Raw genomic sequence first — 16,156 nt, 5'->3', positions numbered from 1 at the left:
TGAGTCATTTCATCAGGCTGCGCTTTGTCTCTTGGCCTGGCAAGCACACGCTTGGAGATGAGATGCAGTATGAGTCACAGTTCAAAAAGCAGGTGCCTGAACTGGTGCTGTCAAAAATAAATGTGCAGGACTTGATTCTTTATGCTGGTTTTTGCTGTTATTAACTGCAGCTTGTCTCAGGAAAATGGCTAGTTTTGATGGACAGTAGACCCATTTTTTCCCCGTTTAGATTTAAGATCGAGATTAGCTGCAACAAGATGATCTTGTGCTTAATTCCTTCCAAATTAGCTTGCAACTGCCTGGCAGATTTGGGAGGCATCGTTACAGAAAGCATACTTCCTTGCCTTGCATGGTTAATAGAAACAAAGTTCCCCGTGCCGTGAAATGTTAACAATTGTTAGTAACGCTCAGCTTTTCTGAGCGGGTTGACAAAGGAAGGAAGGAGGCTCAGAGGTATGTCCTCTGCCCTCAGCTGTCCGTGGTACATCACATAGATTAAAAATTCACTGCAGCATGGGGTCGGACTCATCCCCATAGAATAACACTGAATTTTAGGTATTGGTGTGGCGGGGATCTGCTGTCACTTGCTGGGGGACAGCACTGGCTGCCTGTTCGGGCCACCAGTGACACCTGCGTAGGAGCTCCTCGTGGTTCAGGGTGGAATCGGGAGAGCAGAAAGGAGGAAGACATGACCTTGAGGAACGAAATAAAAATAAAAAACCCCATGGAACGGCAAAGGTCATGCCCACAGGGACTCCTAATGAGAGTTTCTGCTGCACACTCAGGGTTCATTAGTTGGAAAGGGCAGAGGAGGAGAAAGGGTCCTGCTTGGGGCTGAGAGAAGAGTTAAATTACCCTCAAAGTCCCTTCAGCTCCGTGACTGAGAGCTGTATAATGTGTAACTTCTATTCCTTACCATTTTATGATGTGCGGGAGAATCAGGGTGGGTTTGATACCATTACAGAGGCCCTTGTCAAAGCCTAAAACGCTTCTCAGGTCACCCAGGGTCCACAGCAGCAGACGGGATGCAGAGGGGAACTGTTGGGAGAGCTGGAGAAGGGAGTGTTTGTGTTCAGAGAAGAAATTCAGAGCGTTGTTCGTTCAGATGAGCCAAATGAAGGCCAAGATGTGCAGTAGGCTAAAGCCCAGGGAGAGGGTTAAGGCACAGAACAATATCAGATGGATGAATAAATTTAGGTGGGAAGGAATTGAGGTTAGAAGAAAGTTTCTGGTGTCAGAGATCCAGGAGCAGGGAGCCTCTGCTAAGGTCTCACAGAGGTGATGGCACAAGCTGAAAGTGTAACAACTTCTAAAGCAGAGCATTGGACTTTTATGTGCATTAGCGAAGGGCTGGATTCGGTGACCGTGAGAAGTATTTTCCAGCCTCCCGTTTCTGTGTGTTGGTTGGAGGATGACGAGCATGCTGTCGAGCATCCCCATGACATTAAAAAGCATATCAGAGTTGGACAGAACAATTTATGTTGGGGAAGGAACAGAGTTGCAGAAGTGTTTTGATTAGAATCACAGAATCATGGCATGGTTTGGGTTGGAAGGGACCTTTAAAGGTCATCTAGTCCGACACCTCTGCAGTGAGCAGGGACATCTTCAACTAGATCAGGCTGCTCAGAGCCCCGTCCAGCCTGGCCTTGAATGTTTCCAGGGATGGGGCATCTACCACCTCTCTGGGCAACCTGCTCCAGTGTTTCACCACCCTCTTCATAAAAAATTACTTTTTATGTCGAGTCCAAATATCTTTTAGTTTAAAACCATTGTCCCTTGTCCTGTCACTCCCTGCCCTTGTCACCAGCCCCTCTCCAGCTTTCCTGGAGCCCCTGTAGGGACTGGGAGGGGCTCTAAGGTCTCCCCGGAGCCTTCTCTTCTCCAGGCTGAACACCCCCAACTCTCTCAGCCTGTCTCCATAGCAGAGGTGCTCCAGCCCTGGGATCACCTTCATGGCCGTTGATGCAGTAGGAGTTAAAAGCAAATACATTACAAAGGTATTAGAAAAGATAATCTCTTCTTGGCTTGTTCAGTTGCTCCTTCATCCTTCTCTTCCTCCCGCTACTTCTCTGCTTGGTCTTTGCTGCTCATCTCCTCAACGCTGAGGATGAGCGTGAGTGCTCACTGTAACACCCAAGCGCCGTTCTCCAACCTCTGGGATTCAGCAGGACTGTTTTATTAACAGTGGAATAAGTAAGGTACTTGGCTCTCTCCAAAAGAAAATAAACTTTGTGCTCGGTGCGTGCTCCCACTCGTACGCCAGAAGTCCGTGGGCTGTATTTCTGCAGTTGCCGTCTCTGTGCTCTCCCCATTACCTCTGGTAATTGAGTCGCCTGTGGGATATAGCACCAGGGTATGCTTGGTTGCTTTGTGGGAAAAGCATTATTTTGAGTTTGATCCCTTTGGTGGGGGTGGGGAGAAGATGAAGAAATCTGCAGTCATAAACCAGGCAGACGGCAGCCTACGTCGTTAGAGCCTGTAGAATACGTATTTATCTACCTTGCACAGACTAACAAATTGTTGTTGCAATCATTACAGTAAATATGAGATATGAAAACAGTTTTAAGTTTCATTTTGCTTGCTGTCATCTCTTTTTCTCTTTTTTATTGAGCAGCAGTAATTTAATAGCATTGTTTGACTCCTGTTCGGTTTTTCCAGCATCTTGCATTGTGTTGAGTTCCTGTTGAACATTTAAGTACAGTAGTATAATTTTATGCCTAATGGAAAAAGCAATAATTATTTCATTAGTACCAGGGCAGAATTTTTCCACTAAACAAGAAATCAGAAAGCACTGAGTGTATCAGGTAAAATAGTGTTTCTCAGCTCTTTTTGCTTGCGTGGAACAAAAGAGCGCACTCTCTCGTACCTGCACTCATAGGCGTAGACTTTTGTCCTCATCTTACTCTCGTGCCATAGCACAATAACGCAGATCGCATGTGATTGTGTGTGGGATCAGGGCCCGGCTCAGGTAAAAACATATTTTAGTTTCTGGACTGTGCTGTTGCATTTTGTCCTTCTGATGACAAATTGTAGTTAGCTGTTGATCATTCAAATATAATCTTTACAGGAGTAGAGCGGGAGGGTGATGTTCAAAGGCACTGAGGGTCAGCAAAGGATCCAGTCCCCTGCTCCTCTAGGGTGGGAGAAAGCTGGCTGCCCATTACGTCTTCATCGCTATCAGTTCACATTTTATCTGAAAACTTTATTTCGTGTCCATGTTTGCAACATAAGTGTGAAATATTCGTATTCAGTAAAGCATGTTAAGAGTAGCCTGTCTTAGGATACTGCAGGTCACTGAAACAAGATCTAGGGCCAAGATGACAAATGTGTCCTCTGCTCTACCGAATTCTCTCCTTTTCAGTTTGAAAAAGGACAGTGCAATCCAATGGCGAAAGCTGGAGAGGGGCTGGTGACAAGGGCAGGGAGTGACAGGCCAAGGGGAATGGCCTGAAGCTGCAGGAGGGCAGATGGAGATGAGATGTGAGGCAGAAATCCTTCCCTGTGAGGGTGCTGAGGCCCTGGCACAGGTTGCCCAGAGAAGCTGTGGCTGCCCCTGGCTCCCTGGCAGTGTTCAAGGCCAGGTTGGATGGGGCTTTGGGCAACCTGGGCTAGCGGAGGGTGTCCCTGCCCATGGCAGGGGGTGGGACTGGATGGGCTGTGAGGTCCCTTCCCACCCAAACCAGCCTGGGATTCTATGAATAGACTTTCTAAAGCCCTTTCAGCTCCCAGAGCAACCAGCCACCTAAGAACATAGTCCAGAGTGGTCTAGAAGACCACTGGAAAACAAACACGACCCCTTGGGAAAGAACAGAAATAAAAGACAGAGTTGGGGGAATGCAGCTTAAAGCCAACAACAGTGAAATAGAGAGTGGTTTGGGGGTAAATGTTCTTTACCGTGTTCATGCATGCAGTGCCGTGAAGGTGTTGTTAAACTCTGGAAATAGAAGTTGAAGCGCCAAATGGCAGTGGTCAGGCGTGCCGGTATTCGTGATACGCTGCTGATGGGTTCAAAGGAAAAAAAAACCCAATCTGGTTGTTTAGCCTAAGCTGCTCCTGTGTTATTGAATTTAGGGAGAAATACAAGCCGTGTGCTCTGCTTGACTTTTTAATAGCTAGATTTTTATTAAGGAAATGTGGTTTTTTGCGATGACTAGGGTTTTGATTGTTACTATCATTGGTTTTAGCTTTGCTGGCTACGTGCTGGAAGTTTGCCAAGCGCAGAAACACGGTTCATGCCCTGAAGCTTGTACGATCTGAAAAAAAGACGACGCTGGGGAAAGAGGGAGGGTGTAACACACTGTATAACATTTGTTTTCTCCTCTTCCTTCTCGCTGCAGACTGTACCAAAGCCAATAGCCCTGGAGCCCTGCTTTGGGAACAAAGCGGCCGTTCTCTCTGTATTCGTGAGGTTGCCTCGAGGACTTGGGGGTATACCACCACCAGGACAGTCAGGTGAGGAATATCATTGTCTCTGTTGGTTTGGTACGAGCTCCGCGCTCCTTCCCCAGCCTTACAGAGTCACCTTACAGTTTCAGCCTTGAGCCCGTAGTAATTGCTGTATCCACACCGCAGCCAAGGATGCGCTCGGGTTATTTTTAAGCTAGCTAGCTTGGGCCCCGCTGGCTTCCGACCTGAGGTTTGATGCAATTTCTTGGGTCAGTTAATGGATGAACATTTGATATTTGCATTACACTTTCATTTATGACTGGGGAAAACGGGGGATCTGGTATAGACGGGTTCGCAGTAGTTACTTAGGAAAGCGACTTGTCTCGCAGCCTATTCCCCGTCATTCCCAGCTCCGTTTGTAGAGACGTCAAGTCCTTTCAGAGCATCCATGCCCTCCTCTTCGCAGCTCTGGACAGAGTTTTCTCCATCCAGCTTAAGTTTTCCTTGTTCTCAGCCCTTTCTCACCTACACCTGCTTGCAGGGCACTGAGACATCATCTCCTGGGCAGATTGTGATTTAACTGGGGTTTCTCTGGTGCCCAGGGAACATGGTGAAGGAGAGGACCGTAAAGGAGTATTAGCTGGGTTTGAGACGGGATGGTTGGGTCGTGTGAGCTGTGTTGAGCTAAATCCCAGATGGCCAACGGTGGTTTGTCTGTGGATCTGCCAAGAGGAGGTTGCAGAGATGACGGATGTCCAGGAAAGGCAGTGAAACCTCCATGCACGTGTGCTTTCAGGATTTATTCTAGCACATCTACTGGTGCAGAGAAGGACGCCCCTCTAATATTATGGGTTTCACATCCGTTATCCATTCTTATTTTTCTGCTGCAGTTGCTTTCAATAAAACATGCAGTATTTAAAAGCTTATTTCAGAATAGCCGCTAGAGCTGAATCTCTTAAGCCAAAATGCTTTTCTAGTTTGCTTTTTTTTAAGAAGAACTCAAAAAAAAATTCTACGCATTTTGTGGCTTGGAGGGTTTTTCTCAGCTGTGGCGGAAGGATTCATTTCTGTGACTATTTTGGTCCGTGACTATTTTGTTCTGTTGCCTCAGGTCTTGCAGTGGCCAGCGCGCTGGTGGACATTTCACAACAGATGCCAATTGCCTACAAAGAGAAATCGGGTGCAATACGAAATCGGAAACAGCAGCCCCCTGCACAGCCAGGAACCTGTATTTGATGCATGGACATCAGAAACTGTATAGGGTTTTAAACAAAACGGAAAAGTAATACCTAGAAGGAGGAGAAAGATTGCCGAGTTGTGTCACAAGAGACTAGAAGCACTCAGAAAAACACAACTTCCTTGAACCCAAGTTTTTCTCTCATCTACGTGATAGTTGGCTTTATTTGACAACTGCTCCACTTAAGTTTTACTGACACGTGGCTTCAGATTGCTCCTTTGTTTTCTTCGAGTTTAAAGTAAAATAATTTTATTGCAGGTCCAGTAACATCCGATCGCCGCCATTCATGGTCAGTGTAAATAGAACAGTAGTCCAATATGAATGACACTCAGGTTTATACATGGAAAGTGCTTTGTAGTTCATGTATTTATCAAACTGTACAAAAAGAAAAAGATGCAGTGTTTACAGGTGTCAGCTCTCAACACATAAACACTACTATTAATCTTCAAAGCATCTTCATCCTTTGTTTTCATTTAATATTGTATGTTTATTCCCTCATTAAGTGGAACTCTCTTCCAGATACAGCATTTTTGTAGGCATCCTGGTCCAGAACATCAGGAACGCAAAAGCTGGGATGGTTTAAAGGTTGATGTCGCGCGTTGCTCAGCCCACATGCAATACCTGGAGAAGTTGAATGTTGCTTTTGAAGGACTCAGTGTTTACATAGTCTTAACCTGCTCGGAGTACACCACACACAAGTGCCTAGACTTGAACAGATCTAGGGAGTGAGGAGACTGCTACACACGTTTCTTTTTAACATCATTATATTCCTTTTAAATATACACACACACACACATATAGTCACCCAAGGCAATCTGTGTTCTTTGTAATATATCACGTGCAGTCAGGGGAAAATGGCATTTTCCTGACCAACAAACTACTCAACCAGATGGAAATATCTGGAGGGAAAGTAGTTTCAGTATCTCAGAAGAAAACTCCTGGTTTCACCACTGCTTTTAATAGAAGCAGTTTGTGTTCCAGGTCAGATATGTTATATTTCTTCTGGTTTTCTCGGCCCATTTGGCCTCTTTCCCTCCCCCTTCCCTCCTGCCGTTCTTCTGGACGAGAGCTGAGCTGTGCCAGGGCTCAGAGGCATCGCTCCTCAGCAGTAGGATCTCCGTACAGGGGGTGAAAAGCAACGCTCCGGCTGCCGGATCATTGGAGGAGGAAGTAAAATAGAACTTTAAATAAAAAGCAAGCAGAGCAGCTTCATTTGGCCACAGATTTGCATTTTACATGATCAGTTACTGATATTTCCCATTTGAGTCGAACTCTCTTAGATGTTGAAGAAGGTGGCTTCTTGGTGAAAGGGAGGGACTTGCCAACAGCAGAGAGAAGGTTTGGCTTTTGGGGGATGTATCAAACCATCTGAAGTATGCTGCCTAGTTGGGATTCTGTTCTTGAGGTTCGAGGTTGGACGTAACCCATCAGCGTCTGCATGCTGGTGCCCCAGGTCTCCCTCGATTCTGGCACGTGGTGCAGTGCCGGGGCCACGCGAGGTTGCGATGATGAAGCTGGTTGGAAGATGTTACGTGAAGGTGCCGAACGAGGCGTGTAATTGTTGTTTAATCGCAGTAAGCGCGGTTTCATTCAGGTCGCCGAGTGGCTGGTTTCTGATGAGGACGTCTGGTATTTATGAAATGGAGGAGGAACAAACGGAGGGGACTGAAGGACGCTGCTCTTCAGTCTTCTGGCGAGGTAGTGCCCTTTTCCAGAATGAAACCCACGTAACTGCATCTTTTTTTTTTGTGCACGTTTTGGTGATCGACCACATATCAGCCACTTGTTCCTTTTTCTTTTTTTTCCTTTTAATTTTTTAACCGTTTTGAAGAAGCTCTGTGGAGCACGGCAGCATCGCCGTAAAGATGTGAATTGCTACGCGTGTCCGGGCAGCGGTGACGGGGAACAGTCTGCTGGTTTAAAGACTGGGGTGGGTTATAAATCTGATTTAATGTGTCATTTAACGAATACAACAGAACTGCAGAAAAAATGTTGGGGGGAAAAATGCATTTTATATATATATTTATGTGTATTTATATATATAATGCATCTGTTTCTAAACTGGAAGATTAAATGCGCTCTGGGGGGAAAAAATTGTGGGAGGGAGAGGGGCGAGCTTTGTCTTTTAGAATGAAGGAGTTCAGGCAATTTAAGTTTTAACTGATGCACAGATTACCTCAGACAGATTCATCTCCTGAAAATATTTTCTAACTTCCTACGTGTATAGGGCTAACCTGAACTAGAGGAATAATACTGGACTAAAATCCCTCCCCTGTCATTACTTTACATGTTTCCAACACTTTTTTGGGGAGGAGAACTGCCAACCTAAATTGAGAAAGCTCTTGTGCTTAAGTCTCTGTATTCAGGACAGCACTTAAGCAGGTGCTTGAAGTTGTCGCTTAAATTTTCCTGAAGAGAAACGACTTTCAGGACAACAGGTCTGGAGGGGTGATAGATTTTTACATTAATAAAAAAAAACATAAATTGGGTTTTTCCTCCCCTCCACCGGAGATCTGGGTTGTCAGGTCTCAAAAGCTTCTGGTGGAGTGTGCCCGGAGGCATAGCCACAAAGTTCGGTGTCAGATATTGGAAGGACAAACAAAAATGATCAAACTTTGAAGTTCAGCAGAACCAAAAATTGTAAATAGAGGAACGAGACTTATTTATATAAATAAAACGAAACGGCTCCTTTAGGATGTAGCTCTGCTCTGCATCGTATCTCCATACTGATGAGGGGAAAAGAGAACGCTCATACATATCTCTGCTGCAAACAGTTTCATCCCAGCTTAAAGGTAAAATAGAGACGAAGGTGGGAATGGACGGGGGGAAGAAGAATTGCCGGTGGTTTATCCCCAGGCCAATACCAAAAGTGAAGGATTTGTGGGTTTATTTCTTTTTTTTTTTGGGGGGGGGGAAGAGCAACCTTATTTCATGGGAGAATCTGTAAATAAATGAAAAATAACACACCGATTTTGCACTTGTACATAAACTATACAGTAGCGTGCAGAACATTGAAAGATTTAAAGTGTATATAAACCAGAAAAATATTGAATGTATTTTTGATGCATTTTAAATGATGTATGAGTTTTGTCTTAATAACTTCTTCATATGATGAGTATTAGATAACTTTCCAGAGCTTTAAAGAAACATCAAATTATAGTCGTGAGATCTTGCAGTATAAAGCAGGGAGGCATAACCTGCCTTTTATGTATTCAAATGCGTTTCACTTAAATGTATAAGCAAAGTAAAATACGGCTCTTCCATTTGAAAGGGGAAAAAAAACCCAACACTTGAAGACAGGTAATAAATGTACTTAAAGCAGTCATTACTTGGAGGATTAAGTCAGCAGTTTAAGCCTCTACCATTAAGATTGTGCCAGTGATTTCCATTCCAAATCACTATTTTCAAGCCTTTATAACTGGCTGGAATTCAGCATTCAAGGTCTCAACCCTCAGAATATTTTTATTCTTTGAGAGTAGCCTTTAAAAAAATTAATAAAAAAATCAGAAATGTAGCCCTTTTATTCTAGAAAGCAACAGTGACGTTGGATCTCCAAGTAACATAAGGTTTTTTTTTTTGGTTCGCTCTTTTCCATTCTTTTTAGCCCAGGATTTTGTCCGGGCTGTTGTAGCATGAGTGACGGGAGACCCTGCCATGGTACGGGTCAAGATCTTGGATACAAAAAGATTTATGGGACACAACTTTTGAGTTATTGCCGCTCTCCCTGGGCTTAAAATGTGCTGTGTTGGAATTGCCAAAATAAAGCTGTGTACGGTGGGGTAATGCTTAGCGTAATGTCATGGCGTATCACGTACCGAAACTGCATGGTGTGGTACCGTAAAAGCACGACAGCCCCTGTTGCGGATACACGCTTCCTTAGGGGTGCTTCGTACCCTAAATATTGCTCGGAACCGTCATTTTCTCTGCGGTGACGTACATAGTCACAGGCTCTGGTTTTAAAATGGCAGCTGGCTTGCTTGACCCTAAATTAGGTGAAATGAGCTTTTGATGAAAAACCTTCAACCCAAGAGGCTGAAACAGAACTCGAGGCTTTTCCCGTAACCCGCTGAAAGTCCAAAGCTGAGCCCGATTCTCCATCCGTAACCGCTCCCCATGTCAGCGGCTGCTTTTGCTTTTCCGTGAGACCCCGAGTTAGGGACAGAGCGCACCCGCTCCACCTCTGACCCCGCAAACGGGGATTTGCCGGCGCTGAGCTTGCGAGAAAGCAAAGAGCGGACCCTGCGTGCCCGGAGCGACTCGTGAGCTCCGAGGAAGCGGCGGGTGTCTCGTCTCTTCCCCTTTTCATCTTCATTTGGGAATGCTCCGGGGGAACGGGAGGGGTTTGGGGTTTTCGGAGCCTCCTGAGTTGGGAGAGGGACAGAAGGGGAGGGGTAGGTGTGCGTTTCTCCTTTTCGGACACGTTCTTGGCAATTTCAGTCAAATTCGTGCTTTTTTTCTGTTGATAGCTGCTTAAATTAGATGAGTTTCCCATGCTAGGAACACTACAAGAATGTGTATATGCTGAGTTTTTCTGCTTTGCATCAGGGCAGGTTTTGTTCAGTTTATTCCTTTGTTCTAACACTACACACGGACTATTTTTGTGCGTTTTCCAGGTACTATAGTTCTTTAGACATTTCCTCTACATTTATCATTGATCCCACAAACCTCACCAGAAGAAAGAAGAAAAAAAAAATTAAGGCACGTAACATACATCAGTCCATTTTTTTTTTTTTTTAAAAAAAAAGCAAAAAGCAAATAAAAATAGAGTTTTATATTACTCCAAAATTTGTGCACAATAAATGTTCTTTACACTAAGATCCTAGAATTAATTGTATTCTAGATTTTTTCTTTGTTCTGTAATTATTTACGATTCTTATCTGTGTTCAGACTTGAGCTTAGTTTGTTAATATGTATAATTTAGCATTTATTGCATTCATATGTAAATATGAGCAAGTATTGTAAACTATTTCATTGCTGGGGATTGTGGGTGTTATACATACACACATTTAGGACTGCAGTTTTTGGTATAATTTTTTGTATTGTAAAATAACGGCTAATTTAAAGCAGGAACGAGAAAATTATTGGGAGATCTGTGCATTTTAAATACAAATGTGAAGTACATGTATATAAATAAAAGTAAATAATGCAAATCTTTCCTCTGAAATAAAAAGTAGATGATCTGGTTAAAACTTCCCCCTTCCCCCTTTTTTTTTCATCTTCTTTTTCCCTCCCCGCAAATAGGGAGAAGAAATAACTCAAGATGTTTTTAAAGACTCCTGGCTGGGGTGCGGGTGGGTTTCCACCACGGTGGTGGTGGATCTCAAGGTGCTCGTGTCTCCCCGAGCGGGCCGTGTTCACCCTGCCCCGGGTACCGAATTTGGGAGGAGGCAGGAGGGACGTGCGGTGTCCCTGCCATCCCCCAAACCCATCACCCTCACCTACATCTTCCCCAAGGTGCCGTAGGGAAACTCCTGTCCCTGGTCTTCTCCGCGGCTGTCTCTGAAGGGTGGTGGAAGGGAGGAGCATCCTAAAGAGGTCTCGAAGTCTTCATGGTAGAGCAACGGGGGCTCGTCCTCCGTGCAGGCCACCTGGGATGGTCAGGGCTGAAGAGGGAATTGATTTGCTCCAACCTCCTCGGCGCCGAGGTCGTGAGTCCTTGCTGTCGTGATACGGATCGCCTTGATTTGGTTCGGCGACTGTATTGCAGACCCAGAGCTCCGGGCTTCTGTGTTCAGGGTTTAAATAAGCCCGAAAGAAATATAAGGTCTCAGCCCCTTCCCTTCCTTCCTCTCGCTACTAATTTTCCCACTAAACCACTCCTGCCTTTGAATCCGAAGAGAAAAATCTTGACATCCCTGGAGACCGTATCACCAAAGACTTTTACTAACGATTTTCCAACCGTATCAAGTGCTGGTGCCAGCTGGTGTTTCAGATGCGCGCAAAAGCTGGGAGAGCAAAGTCGGAGGTGACCTCCTCTCTCCCGCCCCTTGGAAGCCCGCGCGCAGCACACCCGGCATCCAGAAACCGATTCCTGCCGAGACGCAACCCGTTGTTCTCCATTTATTTTTATGTCGCTCTTCAGCTTTGAAATTAAGCACTGCTGAGATGAAGCAGAGTTGAACCTGGCATTTATGAGCCATGAAGGTTTCAGTCACCGCCGTCTCCTAAGACCGTTGTGTTACTTCATCCCGTGGCATTAAACTTGGATGCAGAAGCCCAATTCTCAGAAATTGCTGCCGAGCTGAGCGGAGCACGCCAGGCTGAAAGCACAGCGTGGTGTGTCCAGACTTGAAATGAAGTGGGCAGGGGGTAGTGGTTTTAAAGCTAGTTCAAGCTCATTTTGGACAGCAGGATAAAACGTAGAGGTACAGGGCCATATTTCATCCCTGCTCTGATTTTTCTTCTTGTGTTGTAGCAAAGAAAAGAGGTTTGCAGGGAAGGAATGGGAGAGAGCGCGGAGGCTCTCCGAGGCTCTGCGTACGGCCAGGATGACGCTTTTGCTGTCACCTATCATTAATGAACGCAGCTGGGTAGGGAGCCAGAGAGGTTTTTGCCATCCAGCTTTTCCTTCCACAAGATTAAATACCAGTCATCTACAGAAATAGGGGAGGCAATTTTAAGTCTTTTTACAAAGCAACCACTTTAAGTCAACCACCCTACAGAAAGCCTGGGCTGGAGTTTGGGTGGTGTTTCTCCTTACCCAAGTAAAAGGTGGGCTTTGGGGCAATTCTTGGATGGGTGGACACATCACTGGTTGGAAGTAAAATCATCTATTGCTCTAATGGAAGCACAAACACTTGCTTTTTTCCCCCGTTAATTGGAAGAGGGGGCAAAAGAGAGGTGTACAAATGAGCCAGAGCTCCACAGCTAGCGCAGTTTACCGTTTTGGCAAAAGTGATTTAGAATCATGGAATCCCAGGCTGGTTTGGGTGGGAAAGGACCTCAAGGCCCATCCAGTCCCACCCCCCTGCCATGGGCAGGGACACCCTCCACTAGCCCAGGTTGCCCAAAGCCCCATCCAACCTGGCCTTGAACACTGCCAGGGAGCCAGGGGCAGCCACAGCTTCTCTGGGCAACCTGGGCCAGGGCCTCAGCACCCTCCCAGGGAAGGATTTCTGCCTCACATCTCATCTCCATCTGCCCTCCTGCAGCTTCAGGCCATTCCCCTTGGCCTGTCACTCCCTGCCCTTGTCACCAGCCCCTCTCCAGCTTTCCTGGAGCCCCTGTAGGGACTGGAAGGGGCTCTAAGGTCTCCCCGGAGCCTTCTCCTCTCCAGGCTGAACAACCCCAACTCTCTCAGCCTGTCTCCATAGCAGAGGTGCTCCAGCCCTGGGATCATCTCTGTGGCCTCCCCTGGACTCGCTCCAACAGCTCCATGTCCTTCTTGTGCTGGGGCCCCCAGAGCTGGACACAGCACTGCAGGGGGGTCTCACCAGAGCGGAGCAGAGGGGCAGAATCCCCTCCCTCGACCTGCTGGTCACGCTGCTGGACACGCAGCCCAGGACACGGTTGGCTTTCTGGGCTGCAAGCGCACATTGCTGGGTCATGTTGAGCTTCTCATCCCCCAACACCCCCAAGTCCTTCTCCTCAATCCGTTCCCCGCCCAGCCTGTAGTTGTGCTTGGGATTGCCCCGACCCATGTGCAGGACCTTGCACTTGGCCTTGTTGAACTTCATGAGGTTCGCACAGGCTCACCTCTCCAGCCTGTCAAGGTCCCTCTAGATGGCTTTGAAGAAGTTTCTGTGTTTCTCCTTGGGGTTTGGTTTCTGAACTAATTACTAGCAACAAAACAGGGGATGGAGTAACAAAATGAAAAGTCAGAGACATTTTCAAAGGCATAAGATGAAGTGGGTGGGAGGAGATCTTTTAGTAAGATGACGGATGGGACCTGCTGACGAGTTTCCAGGCTGGTGGTGGTGTTTCAAGACCTGGGTGTCATCTCGGTGACTCCAGAGACTTGGTGACAAGCTCGGGTTTAGGGATATCTTATGGGAAGTAAGAACTGCCCTCAAACAAAAAAGCAAGATCCAAGGGTTCAAACCACCTTGAGATGCCCAATCGGACCCTTCCTCCCACCTCCGCTTCCCTGTGTTCCTGGGTCCCCACTCAGACCTGCTCGTGCATCTCCCAGAAGCCACATCTGCGGGGAAATCAGCCAAAAAAACAATGCCAAAAGTGCTTCTGGCCACTCTGGCTCTAACAGGGAGGAAAACAACTTGTTCCTCTTTATTGCCCTGCTGCTGGCAAGAAGCCCAGGGTGCAGCTCTGCACGCACGCAGCCTGCAGCTCAGGGGCTCTGTCTGATCTCACCCCACCGGTGGTGAGCAGCGATGCCGCGGGAGGGTGGGATTTAATCTCTCCCGGTCCTCACGCTGACCCCCGAGTTTAGTTTGGAAGCAGAGTTTTAGCAGGGAGGTCTGTTTGTGGCAGCTGATCATGAAGCATCGTTGTGATGGGGAATTAAAGCAGAGCATGGAGATAACTCTGATGTCCACGTTTCTCCATCCATCCCACCAGCAGCTCACCGACTGTTTTATCAGCTCTGCTTTCCAGTCTGCAGCCACAACGTGCCTCCGACAGCGTGACTGGCAGTATTTCCATTGACACGTTCCCTGGGATCCCTGCTCCCACCAGAAATCATTTCCACTTCTCCTTAGAAAAAAATAAAAAATAAAAAAAAAAAGTGCTTTGAACATTTTTCATGTCAGAGCTAATTCTGCAGCGCTTCCCTTTGGCTAACATCCGCGGTTTCTGCGCTCAGCACAGAAAGACGACGTTTTAATAACCGTAGCGAGATGCATCCACCCCTATCAGCACATTAGCACCCTTCGCGTGGAGATAACGGATGGTAAATTGTTGTTTCTGCTCTAACTGTCCCCTCGCAGCGGTTGTACATCAGCTGCAGGATTTCGCTTGCGCTGCGTCTGCAGTTGCAGCGCGATGGGGGATCGTCGGTCCCCGTCGGGTCCTGCCTGCAGGTCTCTCCTCCGAACCTCCAGAGATGCCCTGGGTTCATCTCCGCCCTGGGGGATACAGAGGTTGTAGGACTTTTTCTCTGGGAACTGGGGACAGTCACTTCACCTGCTCTTGCTTTGGCGTTGGTCCCTGTCCAATGTCCCCGGTTGGAGGAGGGACCCAGTTTTGTTGCCGGCACAGCCAGTGCCCCAAAAACCATACCCAGCCACGGAGATGTGATAGAAGTGAGGGTCAGGCAAAGCCCCCTCTAGCTATTAGTGGTGCTCCTGCTCCAAAAGCTCTTCACTCTAAATTTAGGGTGATTTCCAGGCTTGTTTGAAGCCAGTTGCTATGACCCAGAGCAGGGATGCCCTAACCAGCCCCGTGCTTTGCCCCGTATCGATCAAACCAGCACATGCTGTCCCGGCACGTAGCCTGCAGGAGCGAGGACAGACCCTGAGACTATGGGAGTCCCCGTGGTCTCCTCCAAGGCCAGGTCCCCCCTGAAACCCAGCGGCTGCCTGGACTGTCCCCCACCAGCTTTTCAGGTGCCGACCTTGGGCGAGCGGCCGCCTGCCAAGAAGCAGGGAAAATACATCAAACCTGCAGCGTTTTCACAGCACATTTCAGGTTCAACCGGCTGGAACTTTCCCAGGAAATTTTCTTTGTGTCGGCAAAACCCCAGTCGATGAAACAGCCCACGTGTCGCGGGGAAGGAAACGGCTTTGAGGAGGGTCCCAAATCTGGCCCTAACCCCCAGGCTTTGCTCCTCCTCTGCATCCTCAGCTGCTTCGTGCATGCATGAAAACAAACATGCTCTTCGGGAAGAAAAGGTGCAACATTTCTGGGTTTGACCTTGAACTCACTTTGTGTTTAGGAACTGACTTGAATTTCACTCAGTATTTTTATATAAATTTTATATGCATTTGTTTTCTAGAATTTTTTTTTCGACCAAAATTGGCAAGAAAACATTCAATTTGCCTCTAATCAATTTCCCTGTGATTTCTTTTCTTTTTTCTTTCTTCTTTTTTTTTTTTTTTAAGTTGCTAAAAATAACTCACAGATGTTCGTGGCATGAACAGAAGTCTTCCCGGCTGGCACGAACCGCCACCCTCCCTCCTCCTCCATCCCCTCTCCTCCCGTGCCCTGCGGGAGGGTGCAGCACCAGCCGCCCCCAGCCATTCCCACCCCCCTCCCTGGGTCACGCGGTGACATCTCAGCTTTACTGGCTCCACGTGCCCCTAATTGCGGCTGCAAATTATTCCCATCCCTGTTACATCTTGCAATGCCTCCCTCCTCCCGTGCTGGCACCAGCTTTGAGCTACATCTTCCCCAAATTGCTCCCGAATCTTTGCGTGCGCCACCCTGGCACGCAGCACAAGCAGCCCCAGGACTCGCGTGGGTCCGTGTCCCCTTCCCCGGTGGCACTGATGTCTCCATCTCAGCAGAGTTGGTTTTTCACCTGCTGCCCCTCCTTGCTGGTAGGCAATAGATCAGAGCTGGGTTTCCAGCCAAGCATGGAGCATCGGAAACCCACCGCTTTCCCAAGCCCCCCTCAAAACATCCCTCCAGTTTCTT

At 47.3% G+C, this 16,156-nt stretch overlaps 1 protein-coding gene across 4 annotated transcripts in view; it reads left to right on the top strand.

The window, feature by feature from the left end:
* The window catches only part of ATRN (attractin), a 151,901-nt gene extending 141,100 nt beyond the window's left edge, over window positions 1-10,801 (top strand). For 3 of the 4 annotated variants that reach the window (XM_054823242.1, XM_054823244.1, XM_054823243.1), the window contains 2 exons: window positions 4,338-4,452; window positions 5,498-10,801. In XM_054823242.1, coding sequence (XP_054679217.1) covers window positions 4,338-4,452; window positions 5,498-5,622 — 240 coding nt within the window. In that variant the 3' untranslated portion in view covers window positions 5,623-10,801. Of the gene's footprint in view, window positions 1-4,337; window positions 4,453-5,497 lie in introns of those variants that run through there. The other variant, XM_054823246.1, reaches the window with a different exon arrangement.
* Window positions 10,802-16,156: the final 5,355 nt, after the last annotated feature.

Source organism: Grus americana, chromosome 4 (genome assembly GCF_028858705.1).
Source record: "Grus americana isolate bGruAme1 chromosome 4, bGruAme1.mat, whole genome shotgun sequence".
NCBI classification, from domain to species: Eukaryota; Metazoa; Chordata; class Aves; order Gruiformes; family Gruidae; genus Grus; species Grus americana.
The sequence above is the reverse complement of the archived record's forward strand: the minus strand, read 5'-3'. Positions and strand labels throughout refer to the sequence as shown.